General features: G+C 39.7%; 2 protein-coding genes across 7 annotated transcripts in view; one reads left to right on the top strand and one right to left on the bottom strand.

Moving 5' to 3' along the window:
- Nr6a1 (nuclear receptor subfamily 6 group A member 1) overlaps positions 1 to 13607 on the bottom strand; it is a 188652-nt gene that overhangs the window by 61085 nt on the left and 113960 nt on the right. The window lies entirely within an intron of this gene.
- On the top strand, positions 1633 to 2540 carry LOC127222865 (40S ribosomal protein S2-like). Its single transcript, XM_051185387.1, has one exon. It carries the CDS (start codon positions 1653 to 1655, stop codon positions 2514 to 2516), a length of 864 nt encoding a protein of 287 aa, XP_051041344.1. The 5' UTR covers positions 1633 to 1652; the 3' UTR covers positions 2517 to 2540.

Genomic DNA, 13607 nt, shown 5'->3' on the forward strand with positions numbered 1-13607 from the left:
GGCTAGTTCTATGTTAATATGACATAAGCTACAGTCATTTTGGAAGAAGCACTCTCAATTGAGAAAATGCCCCCACTAAACTAGCCTGTTGGCAAGCCTGCTGTATATTTTCTTGATTGGTGATTAATTGGAAGGACCCAGCCCACTGAATGCCACTGCTGGTGGTCCTGGGTACAATAAGAAAGCAGGCTGAACAAGTCACAAGAAGCAAGTCATTATACACTGTTCCTCCATAGCCTCTGCATCAGCTCCTACCTCCAGGTTCCTGTCCTGATTCACTGAATGATGGACTATAAGCTAAAAGATTAAACAAATCCTTTCTGCCACAACTTGTCTGTGATATCTAATCACAGCAACAGCAAAGTAACTAATATACTCTGGAATAAAGGACAATAAATGAACAAGAAATATTGGAGTTAGAATATTAATATGAAATAGTGGTATTAATAACAATTGCTTATATGACAAGAATAGAGAATTACAACAACTCACCATCCTCATACAGTCACCTTCTGAAAAGCTCAATCTATGAAGATGATACTAAACTAATACAACTACAAGATTCAGAAACACACATTCATCTATATCACTAAGATATACTGGCAAAACCTTCACAACTTCTTCCTTCTCATAAACTCACTGCTTTCAACAGTATGCTAGCAAATTTCCAAAATATGCCTCTGAATGCACATTCATCCTGCATGATAAAAAGGTGAAAAGCTTACTATTTTGTAGCCAGCAAGGTTGAATGAAGAGATTACTTAATGTCTGTCTGAATGTTTCAAAAAGACTGCAAATAACTTTCCTCTTTGAACATTTAAATCAGAGTGCTATTGCTGGGAGTAGTGCCACGCACCTTTAGTCCCAGAACTTGGGAGGCAGAGTCAGGTGAATCTCTGTGAGTTCAAGGCCAACCTGGTCTACAAAGTGAGTTCCAGGACAGCTAAGGCTACACCCTGTCTCAAAGAAAAAAAAGAGTTAAGAGTGCTATCATGAGATGTCATCTAGGAATGTGTTCTTCCTAATGTATCCGTCTTCCTTTTTAAATTCACTTTCTTTACAAGTCAACTAAAATCCAGCCATTCAGATTGATAATATACATAAAATATTATCCCCTTATTAAAATCCTTTTACAGACTCACAAGTCTAGAAACACTTTGCTCTTCTGCACCATAATTCACTTTTCCCATAAGAATCTTTGTTTCAAAACCCATTGAAACCACTTGTTCAGATATCTACTAGGGGGAAGGAAGAGACATCATCATCCTTTCCTTGTTACAGAATTAGTTACAGAGAGTTCAACATATAAAGCAATCCCTATTTTGTGACAAACAAGGGGTTGGTGGGTCAAGATCCTTTCCTCTAAGACAATCAATCACTTGTCTTAGATCAGGGACAAAACACAATGTGTGCTCAGAGACAAGGTGCCAGTCTCAGTTAGGGTGGGAGCAGATCACTGTGTTTTGGTATCTAAACATATAAAAAGAAAGCCTGGAGGGGCATCTCAGAGGGAAATTGAGCTGAACTATAAATCAGTAGTGCTAAGCCTACTATGTTCCAGAGTGCTTTCGCTTTGTGATAAAGTTTTCAAATAAGTTAAATGAGGAATTAAAAGTAGATATAAGGCTTCTTCTACTTCGGGAAAACACCAAATGGCGGATGATGCCAGTGCAGCGGGAGGGCCCGGAGGACCCGGGGGCCCAGGATTAGGAGGCCGCGGCGGCTTCCGCGGAGGCTTCGGCAGCGGTCTCAGGGGCCGCGGTTGTGGTCGAGGCCGTGGGGCTCGTGGAGGTAAAGCCGAAGACAAGGAGTGGGTCCCTGTCACCAAGCTGGGCTGCCTGGTTAAGGACATGAAGATCAAGTCCCTGGAGGAGATCTACCTTTTCTCTCTGCCCATTAAGGAATCCGAGATTATTGACTTTTTCTTGGGGGCATCTCTTAAGGATGAGGTTCTAAAGATCATGCCAGTACAGAAACAGACAAGGGCTGGCCAGCGGATCAGGTTCAAGGCTTTTGTCGCTATTGGGGACTACAACGGTCATGTTGGTCTTGGTGTTAAGTGCTCCAAGGAGGCAGCCACAGCTATCCGAGGGGCCATCATCTTAGCCAAGCTTTCCATTGTCCCTGTGAGGAGAGGCTACTGGGGGAACAAGATTGGCAAGCCCCACACTGTTCCATGCAAAGTGACAGGCCGCTGTGGCTCTGTGTTGGTGCGTCTCATCCCTGCCCCCAGAGGCACTGGCATTGTCTCTGCTCCTGTGCCCAAGAAGCTACTGATGATGGCCGGTATTGATGACTGCTACACATCAGCCAGGGGCTGCACTGCCACCCTGGGCAACTTTGCCAAGGCCACCTTTGATGCCATCTCTAAGACCTACAGCTACCTGACCCCTGACCTCTGGAAAGAGACTGTGTTCACCAAGTCTCCTTATCAGGAATTCACTGACCATCTTGTGAAAGCCCATATCAGAGTCTCTGTTCAGAGGACCCAGGCTCCAGCTGTTGCCACCACATAAGGGGTTTTATACAATAAAAATAAAGTGAATTAAGTCTGTTTAAAAAAAAAAAAAAGTAGATATAAGTAAAAATGGTTGGGCCTCCACTGAAGACTTGAACACCACCTCTCCTCCTGTGTCCCTTGGTCTCAGAGACCTTCCTGATTTCTGGAAGCAAATCTTCATTTGGAATCAAAGGCATGATCTATGCAGACCCTTCTACTCACTCTGGGTTTTGCTGTTTAAGACAAAAAACCAGTGTGGCAAGCAGTGAAAAAATCTGAGGAAAGACCAACAACTTCCAGAAATACTTTCCTTGAACTTGTCCATATAATGTCCTATAATGCTTCTTAGCAACAAATCCAAGCATTATTACACCATTTGAATGGCATTATAGCCAAGGAAACTGTATCAGGGCTACACAAAGAAACCCTGTTTTGAAGAAGAATAAAAACAATATTTTAAAAATTGCAACCAATAGGGAATAATTATTAACATATGTAATACATTTAGTTGATACAAAGAATGAAGTAGGGGTTAGGTAGATGGCAGCAGGTAAAAAACACTTGCTGTGCAAGGGTGAGGACTAAGTTTAAATCACCAGCATCCAAGAAAAACTTAGGCATGAGTACATGTGCCTGTAACCCAACATTGGAAAGTGGGAACAGATTTTAGGAACTTGCTGGCCAGCCTACCTACCCAAAATTACAAGCTCCAGGGTTAGTGAAAGACTAAGAAAGGAAACAAAGCTGAGAGCTAAAGAAATATATCCTAGTCTTCCTCTGGCCTCCAGATACATAGGCCTGCATGCATCTGACCCTCTGGTGCATGTACATACATATACTACACATGCCACATGCATACTAAATAGATAAATATTTAAAAAGTGGGTTTTCAAGATACTGTATATAAAGTAGCCAATAATATATTGCTAATATTTCAAAAATGAAGACCAGTTTGATGACTTTCATGAAAAAGGCAACGTATTTTAAAGTGTAGAGCGGGTGAAGGCATGTAAAAAGCACTTGCCATCAAGCCTAATGACCTGAATCTGATCCCTGGGAATCCACATAATGGGAGAAGAAATTGGCTGTTGAGGGTGGTTCTCCAACCTTCACATGTATGCTGTGTAATACATACTATCCCTACAAAATAAAATGTAATAAAAAAAATAAAATATAGATCTATAAATATACAGAAGTATGGGGCTTGGAATGTATTTATGTCAACAGAGCATCTGCCTAGCACATGTAAGGCTCTATGTTTGATCCCTAGCACCACATAAAACTGGATAGGAGGTCCATGCCTATAATTCTAATACTTGGGAGATGAAAATAGGAGAATATGAAGTTTAAGATCATTGGCAGCTATATTTTGAGTTTGTAGGCTGCATGAAGATGTGAGACCCTGCTACCACCTCCAACACCATGCCACCCCATCTCAGGAGATATACTACAAATGTGTACTTCAATACCTCTGGCCAAATTAGTGTTATAGAAGACTAATAAATGAAGGACAATTCCCGGAAAGCAAATCAAACATGGTGAGCTCTATAAATGTCCTACTTAACTGTTCAGTGGTTTTCAACCTGTGGGTCTGGACTGCCTTGGCAAATCTCTATCTCCAAAACTATTTATGTTATAATTCATAAATGTAGCAAGATTACTGTTATGAAATAGCAATGAAAATAACTTTATGGTTGGGGCCATCACAGCATGAGAAAATGTCTTAAACCACTACAACACCAGGAAGGTTGAGAACCACTAGTTTAGAGGTTTCCTAGGCTAGAAAGGTAAAGAAGCATCCAGAAAGCACCTTAAGAGTTACTGATATGAAGCCAGAAATCAAAGAAGTAAATAAAACTGCAAACAGAAATTCATAGGGCATTGGACTAGAGGGAGAGGACTACACAAAGAATGCACAACTGAGATCTGTATAGGGTTCTTTAGCTGTGGATTATTCTGTGCATATAAGAGAAAAACCACCCAACCTGAGGAATGAAGCATCAAGAAGAATGGAGAAAACAATCTTTCAGATAGATTTTCCCTCCAATACTAGGGATGGAACTAGGGGCTTTGCATATGCCAGGCAAGTGCTTTACCACAGAGCTAGACAGTTGGTCTAAGAATTTTTGTTTCAACCAGCCCAGATGGAAAGACTCTCTGGACTAGAGATTTATTTCCTATTTCCCAACACCTATCCTGTAGGTATTCTCCTAGGAGTACTGGCTTATCAGACTGATCACTTGATATATTCAATCCAAATGACAGACTCTAAGGCAGGTGGTAATGACTGGTTTGTGGAATGAAAGATAAAGTTAGCAGGAGCCAGATGAGACAAGTCCAACAGGTTGAGAGGACAAACATCTTAATAAACTTTGCCTTAGGCTCTTCTTGACAAAGGCAAAAATCCAACAGTAAGTAGAAATTCCCTTTGTATGATAGCTTATACAAAATGACCATATAAAAATTATCCTAATTTTATTCAATTACCATTACACTGAAATTTTCTATTGGATGCTTTTAAGGATTCTACAATTCTCTCCATAGTGGACCTCAACAATTTGCCATGTCTTTGTAGAGAAAATCTAACGTATTAAGGTGATCCTTGTGTGTCCTTTCCTGGAAAATGCTTATTTACAATCTTACATGCTCTTTTGGTCCTAATGAGGCAATTCTGAATTAAGTTTAATATTTCCCCTTCAATGATGTTTACTCAGTTTCACACAAATAAAAGATACTTAGATTCCACCGAATATCTCTGTCAAGAGTAAGTTAATACAAAGTTGGGAAGCTTGGATGCCTGCTAGTGTAGCATCAAGATTTTTCAGATGAATGAGCCATGAAAAGAAAACATTTGAAATATAATTCCATCATTATTGTATCCCCACTGGAGGAAAGAAAAGAGAAGAAAATCTCAGCACTTGGGGGGCAGAAGTCTGCCTAGCCTATATAGCAAGTTCTAAGATGCCAGGAAAAACACAGAATAATCTTAGTTACACAGAGAAACCTTGTCTTAAAAAGAGATAGAAAAAAAATTAGAAAATTCACCTAGAAAAAACAAAAATAAAGTGGGCTGGGAACTTTTTACATATGTGCTTCACAGAAAGAGACACAATGATCTGAAAAATCAATACTCAACATAATGATCTGACTTGACGAACCATAGACAGGCAACTAGAAAAGGTGGGTAGAGTTGGGGACTCGAGAATGGGAACTCGATGTAGAGCTGCAAGTGAAGCACTGGAACATCAATCAGGTATCAATAATGTTCCACACACTGGAACTAGGCAGGAATATTAAGCCAGCAGCAACATGATACACTTTCAATAATTTAATAATTCATATTATACCACCCTTCCAACTCTTCATTCCGCTACAAAGCAGAGAAAAAACAAAACAAAACAAAAAAAAAAACCTTCAAAAACATAGTAAGGTTTTATTTGTTTTGCTTGATTTTGCTCAAAAGATGGAAAGCTACTTCAATTTCTACTTCCATTTCTCTTATAGAAGTATTCAAGTGAGGAGTCATAGGTTTCTTTCAGGGCTATAAAAACAAAAGAATTAATTCTTCACCTGCAAAATGTAGAACAGAACACAGACTGCCAAAAGCTCAGTAATGTAGTGAGGAACAAACTAGGGTATGCATAAACATTATATAAGTGGATATGCTATGCAAATGCTATTGATAAGAGATAGCAGGCAGGTAGAGTTAAGAAAGACAGTTATGGAAAGAACAATAGAAGTGAGTAAGCTTGTGATACGGAAATCAGCTTATTCCCCAAATACAAAAAATAATGATGAACAAAAGAATTTTATTTTTAGCCCCTTTAGTGGAAAAAAGTCAATTATTCTATAAAATTTCTTACTAAATCATTAAATAGGGGAGATGGCTGAGGAGGTTAAAAAACTAGACTACTACACCTTGTCCCTCCTTAAAAACACTCATTCTAGATTTTAAGGTTAGGCTCAGTCATCTGGGTAGTCCCTTTCTCCAGTTGTTTACCAACAATATTAATATCCGAGGAAGTCAACTCCGCTTTTAACAGCTCAGTTTGCAAATAAGAGGTTAGCCCAATGCTACATGAGATTGATCTTTCAATGTTCCAGCTGATATCCTCTGCTTGGGGGATATATTATGGTGTTTGAATACTGCTATATGTTTTGCCTGGCCACATATAACAGCTATGGCCTCTGCCCCGAGTAGAAACATAATTAAGTAATGTTTAACATCTTGGTATTATCTTTTGCTCTTATAGACATAAGTACTATGCAATGAAAGTTTCTGAAAAATGTAGCTTTTCTAATGCCTGCTGAATTATTTTCAAAGGAAGAAGTCTTGGGGTTGGGAAATGCAGCTGAATAAATAGTATAGAAAAAATATTTATGACTCAGTCCCACAGTGATCAAACTCATCCAAATTGTTGTGGGCGTTCTTCAGCCCAACAGCAGAGGGCAGCATTTCCCACAAAAGAAAGGTTTCAGGATGCAGAACACAAATTTGAGAATACAAAAGGGATAATAAAGACCCTAGTTTCTTCAAGACCAGCTATATTAGCCATAATACATAAGACATATCTATATCACATTGATTTTACTAACAACAAAAATTCCTGGAGAGTCCATTCACACATGAATCTATTTCTCCATTTTCTGCTGCATAAAGAATGAAAAGGGCAAACCACTTGATCTACCAGAGGGTGTGTGTGTGTGTGTGTGTGTGTGTGTGTGTGTGTGTGTGTACACAAGGAGACAAAAAGAGCCTTATATAGGTACATGTGAAAGTTGGGATGTCTTCCTCAGTAGTATTTTAAGAACAGAGTCTAGCCAGCATAGTGGTGCATGGCTATTATTCCAGCACTCAGAAGGCAGAGGCAGGCAGTCTACATAGAGAGTATCAGGAGAGCCAAGGCTACTCTGTCTCAAAAACAAACAAACAAACAAACAAAAACAAAATAGCAACAATAAAAACAGACTTTCAAGCTTGCTATTTCACTTAGACTGGCTGGCCAGTATGCCCCTATGTTCCTTCCTTCTCTGCTGTTCAGGTTACATATGTATATGACAGGCCCAGCTTTCATGTTAACTAATGGCAATCTAAACTAGCAAATAAAAAACCTACTAAATCATCTCCCCAAAACACTAAAACATCTCCAGAGATGTTCAAGTTCTGACTTATTGCACTCAGCTTCATATTGAAACCAGTAGTCCAAAGAAGATAGAAACACCGGTCCAAGAAAATATAAACAGCTATGGTTAAAATGTCTCAAACATGGGCTAGAGGACTGGCTCCGCCTTTAAAAGCACTAGTTTCTCTTGTAGAAGACCTGGGTTCAATTCTTATCACCCATACAGCAGCTCAACATTTGTAACTCAATTCCTAGGGGGATCTAACACCCTTTTCTGATTTGCAAGGGCATCAAGAATGAATGAATACACACACACACACACACACACACACACACACACACAGTAGGCAAAACACTCATACACATAAATTAATATTTAAAAACATGTTTTTGTTTTTCAAGACAGGATTTTCTCTGTGTAGTCCTGCCTGTCCTGGAACTCACTCTGTAGACCAGGCTCTCTTCCTTACGGAGATCTGCCTACCCCTGCCTCCTGAGTGCTGGAATTAAAGATGTGCAACATCACCACCGGGCCTAAAATAAATCCAACAGTGTTCATGTTGGATCACCAATCAAGTAATGTAGTGATATTTTGTTTACGCTCTAACAAATAAAGCTTGCCTGAAGATCAGAGTCCAAAGCTAACCACACACACCTTTAATCCCATCAACCATGTTAGTCACAGAGGGCAGGCAGTGGTGGCAGTGGTTAACTATCCCTAACATCACCATTTCTGAGAAGAATTAAGTAGGTGATTTTGGTTTATTACAACTGTATAGTACTTGCTGTATAGTACTTGATGGATAAGTGCTTTTCTCCCTAAAGTTCACTGTTATTGAAAACTCTTTAAGAATATATATGTATACATACATACACACACACACACACACACACACACACACACACACACACACAAAATGCAACAGAGAAGATCCTTCACTATTACAAAGTTTGGCCAAAAAAAAAAAAAGTAAAATCACAACAAATATACACAGATTCTCAGAAACAAAAATAAATGTTTGGTTTTTGTTTGTTTCATCTAGGGGTGCAATCCAGAAGATGCTAGGAAAATGCTCAACCTATGAGCCATAACACTATCTAGAAATATTATTCTGAAAAGCTCATAAAATATTCAGCAAAGAATGAGGAGTCCAGGAAGTACTTCTTTCGTCTATGAAAACTGTAATTCTGCCCTCCCCCACAGACAGGGTTTCTCTGTGTAGCGCTAGCTATCCTGGAACTCTGTAGAACAGGCAGACCTAGAACTCAAAGATCTACCACCAATCTCTTCCTCCTGAGTGCTGGGATTAAAGGTGTGTACCACCACAACTGGGCAAAGCAACTATTATTTAAAAAAAAAAAAAACTTTAATTTGAATGTATTCTAAAATATATTACTCTCCATTTCAATTTATATAGGAAAACTAGTGAAATGAAAAAGAACTCAAACCATAGTTGTATATACAAAATTGGGGAATAGGGAGGGTAAAGTAAAGATGACTGATTTTTTAGCAGTTATTTCACTAAAAATTACAAAAGCCTACTTGGACTTGTTGCCTCCACAGGCCTTCTCAGCTTCAGATGTAGGCAAGGCTGGCCTTGAACTCAGAGATTCTCTTGCCTCTGCCACCTTGAGTGCTGGCATTAAAGGCATGTGCCAGTAAGCCCGACTTTCACTCTCACCTTAACTGGACTCACCATGGGTACACACCTATGGATTAATGTATATGAATGTTTTTAAAAATATATTTATAGACATGGTCTATATAGCTCTGGCTGGTCTGGAACTCCCTCTGTGGTGCAAGCCATCCTTGAACACACAGAGATAGCATGCCTCTGCTTCCTGAGTGCTAGGATTAAGGCACTGAACTACCAAAACAAGTTTGTTTGTTTTTTAAAGAGTATTATCTTTCTCAAGGCCAATTCAAAAAATTCCCAGGTCTTACACACTATGCCTTCACTTCTAATAGCCTCCACTTCCTGGGAACACACAATGTTTTCTTCTTGCCACCTTAAGACAATGTTCTTTGTACAAGGTGGATAAATAATATAATTGTGGCTTCTAGTAATTTCAATTTGAAGAACAAAATCCTGCAAGTTTTAAATCATTTGTAAGGGTTTTCCAAAATATGTCACTGGCACCAGGTAGAAATTAATCTCCAGTGGTAAAGACTTCCCCACTTCAACACAGTAAATGCTTTGGAAACAACAAGCAAGAACCTTTCCCAAATAAACATTTTAAATGCTAATTCCTTCCATGGTTAAAGAAGAAAACCATGTCTTCCATTTTTTTTAAGACACTTTATCAAAACAACAGAACTTGAAAATGATGGTTCTACATCAAAATGGCTATGAAAACTGTTAAATGTGAATTCTTTTTATAGTACAACACCTTGAATTAAAATTTAAGACTACGTTACAATCACTAATTGTTCTTCCAATGCCTTCAATCACCCACATCTGAAAGCCTGCAGAGGGACTGAAGAGTAGGGGAAAACAAGCGTACTGTGAGGTGAGACAGTATCTCTGTATTGTTGCTCCTACAGATGCTTGCTCAACATCTCAGTTTTCCTCTATGAAATTGAGGGTACCACCCCTTGTCTTTCCTGGTCCTTATGAGGCATAAAGTACATAGACTACTACCAAGGCAAGCTCAGTTGCTGGGAAAGAACACATGAACAATACTGGATGCTCAGTGCATATTGTTGAGTCGGCTTTAAAGTATTCTAAGGAATATGTCTGTTGTACCTTCCTTACCCAAAGAGGAAAATAAAGATTAATGACATAGTTGTTAAAAATTTATTTCTAGGGGTTGGCCCCGATCCTGCTGCTCCTGTCTCCGGTCCCCATCGAGAGCACCCTTGGAGCTCTGATACACCCCCACCCATCCCCACCGCCAGCCTACCCCCCTTACCCTGTGCCCTACCCTACCCAAAGTCCTGCCACTCTGGTTGAGCACTGGGACAGAGGGGGGAGCCAACAGTCCACCCTACTTGGGAGACTTCTCGGAGCAACCCTGAACAAAGGAGACCTGACTATCCACGCGGGACCACCCATAATTTCCACTGCTTGGTCTCTGACCCCACCTCCAGTCCTCTGCTGGAGTCCCGGGCCCCTCCCAGAGATCCGCCTATCTCTGCGGGACCACTGTGAGTACCTGCTGGCATTTTCTACTGGATCCTCATCCTTGACCCCATCCCTGGGTCCCTGTCTGCAGAGAAACCTCCTAGAGAGCTTGGACCACACAGAGCTACAGATATTGAATCTCAGACCCACATAAGCCCATGGGGAAGTACCATAGAGAGAGGGGGAGACCCCACCAACACCTACTGGAAGAAGCTATGGGAAGAAGGCAATACAAGAGAACACCTAACAACAGAAAGACAAGCATGACACCACCAGAATTTAGGGAATCTATACCAACTAGAATGGAATACAACAACAAAGCAGAGGAAGGAGAAGGGTACGACTTAATAATTACCATCATAAAAATAATAGAGGCCCTCAAAGAAGATGTGAGAAAATCCCTTAAAGAAATGGAGGAAACAAACAAACAAAAAAGTGGAAGAAATGAACAAATTCCTTAAGGAAAGTACAGAAAGCCAAGAAAAAACAATTAAGCAGGTGAAGGAAACAATTCAAGACTTGAAAACTGAACAAGAGAAAATAAAGGCAACACAAACTGAAGGAATGCTGGAAATAGAAAAGCTGGGCAAAAAAATCGGCAACTACAGACACAAGCATAACCAACAGAATTCAAGAGATGGAAGAGAGAATCTCAGGCGCAGAAGATAAACTAGAAGAAATAGATTCATCGACCAAAGAAAATCATAAATCCAACAAATCCTTAACAGAAAACATCCAGGAAATGTGGGACACCATGAAAAAGCCAAACCTAAGAATAATAGGCATAGAGGAAGGTGAGGAAGCCCAGCTCAAAGGTGCCGAAAACATATTCAACAAAATCATCGAGGAAAACTTTCCAAATCTGAAGAAGGACATGCCCATGAAAGTACAAGAGGCATACAGAACCCCAAATAGGCTGGACCAAAGAAAAAAGACCCCTCGACATACAATAATCAAAACACCTAGCATACAGAATAAAGAAAGAATATTAAGAGCAGTGAAGGAAAAAGGACAGGTAACATATAAAGGCAAACCTATCAAAATTACACCTGACTTCTCCATGGAAACCCTCAAGGCCAGAAGGTCCTGGATAGATGTTCTACAAGTATTAAGAGAACACGGATGCCAGCCTAGGCTACTATATACAGCAAAACTCTCAATCACTATAGATGGAGAGAACAAGATATTTAATGACAAAACCAGATTTTACCAATACGTATCTACAAATCCAGCCCTACAGAAAGTATTGGAAGGAAAACTCCAATCCAAGGAAGGTAACTATGCCCACAAAAATGTAGGCAACAGATAATCCAACTACAACAGAAACCAAGGGTAAAGCAGAACTAATATATTCACAATCCACTGCCAACAACAAACCTAAATCAAACAAGCATCAACAATCAATGGTCCTTACTCACCCTCAACATTAATGGTCTTAACTCACCTATAAAAAGACGCAGGTTAACAGAATGGATACGAAGACAGAATCCATCCTTCTGCTGCATACAAGAAACACATCTAAGCTTCAAAGATATACATTACCTCAGGGTAAAGGATTGGGAAAAGATTTTCCAATCAAATGGAACTATGAAGCAAGCAGGCATAGCTATCCTAATATCTAACAAGTTAGACTTCAAACCAAAATTAATCAAAAGAGATGAAGACGGTCATTTCAAAAGAATTAACAGAAGTTATGTCTCAACTGGGGTTAACAGACATCTATAGAATATTCCATCCAAAGACAAAAGAATATACCTTCTTCTCTGCTCCACATGGAACCTTCTCTAAAATCGACCACATACCAGGTGACATAACAAACCTCAACAGATACAAGAGAATAGGAATAGTCCCCTGTATTTTATCGGACCACCATCCTTTAAAATTGGAATTCAACAACAACACAAATAGCAGAAAACCTGCAAACTCATGGAAACTGAACAATGTGCAATTGCACTACTCCTGGGTCAAAGAAGAAATAAAGAAAGAAATTAACGAGAATGAGGATACAACATACCCAAACTTATGGGATACCTTGAAAGCAGTGCTACGAGGGAAGGTCACTGCACTAAGTGCCCATATGAAGTTTACATAAGCGACCCAATAAACTCTACTAGGGAACTCCTACAGCTGATAAACACCTTCAGCAAACGAGCAGGCTACAACTCAAAAAAAATCAGTAGCCCTACTTTTTTTCAGATGACAAAGAGACAGAGAAAGAAATCAGAGAAACATCACCCTTTACAATAGCCACAAGCAACATAAAGTATCTTGGTGTAACGCTTACCAAACAAGTAAAAGACCTATATAACAAAAATTAAAGAAGATACCAGAAAATGGAAAGATCTCCCATGCTCTTGGATAGGTAAGATAAACATAGTAAAAATGGCAATCTTGCCAAAAGCAATCTACAGATTCAATGCAATCCCCATTAAAATCCCACCACAATTCTTCACTGACCTTGAAAGGATAATAATCAACTTTATATGGAAAAACAAAAGACCCAGGATAGCCAAAACAACCCTATTCAATAGAAGAACTTCAGGAGGCATCACCATTCCTGACTTTAAGCTCTGCTACAGAGCTATAGTTCTGAAAACAGCCTGGTATTGGCATAAAAATAGACAGGTAGACCCTGATATTAACCCACGCACCTATGAACACCTGATTTTCGACAAAACAGCTAAAATCATACAATGGGGCGAGGACAGCATCTTCAACAAACGGTGCTGGCACAATTGGATGAGGGTGTGTAGAAGACTGCAGATAGACCCATGTCTGTCGCCATGCACAAAACTCAAGTCCAAATGGAGCAAAGACCTCAACATCAATCCAGCCACATTGAACCTCTTAGAAGAGAAA

This window comes from Phodopus roborovskii, unplaced genomic scaffold, assembly GCF_943737965.1.
Source record: "Phodopus roborovskii unplaced genomic scaffold, PHOROB, whole genome shotgun sequence".
Taxonomy (NCBI): domain Eukaryota; kingdom Metazoa; phylum Chordata; class Mammalia; order Rodentia; family Cricetidae; genus Phodopus; species Phodopus roborovskii.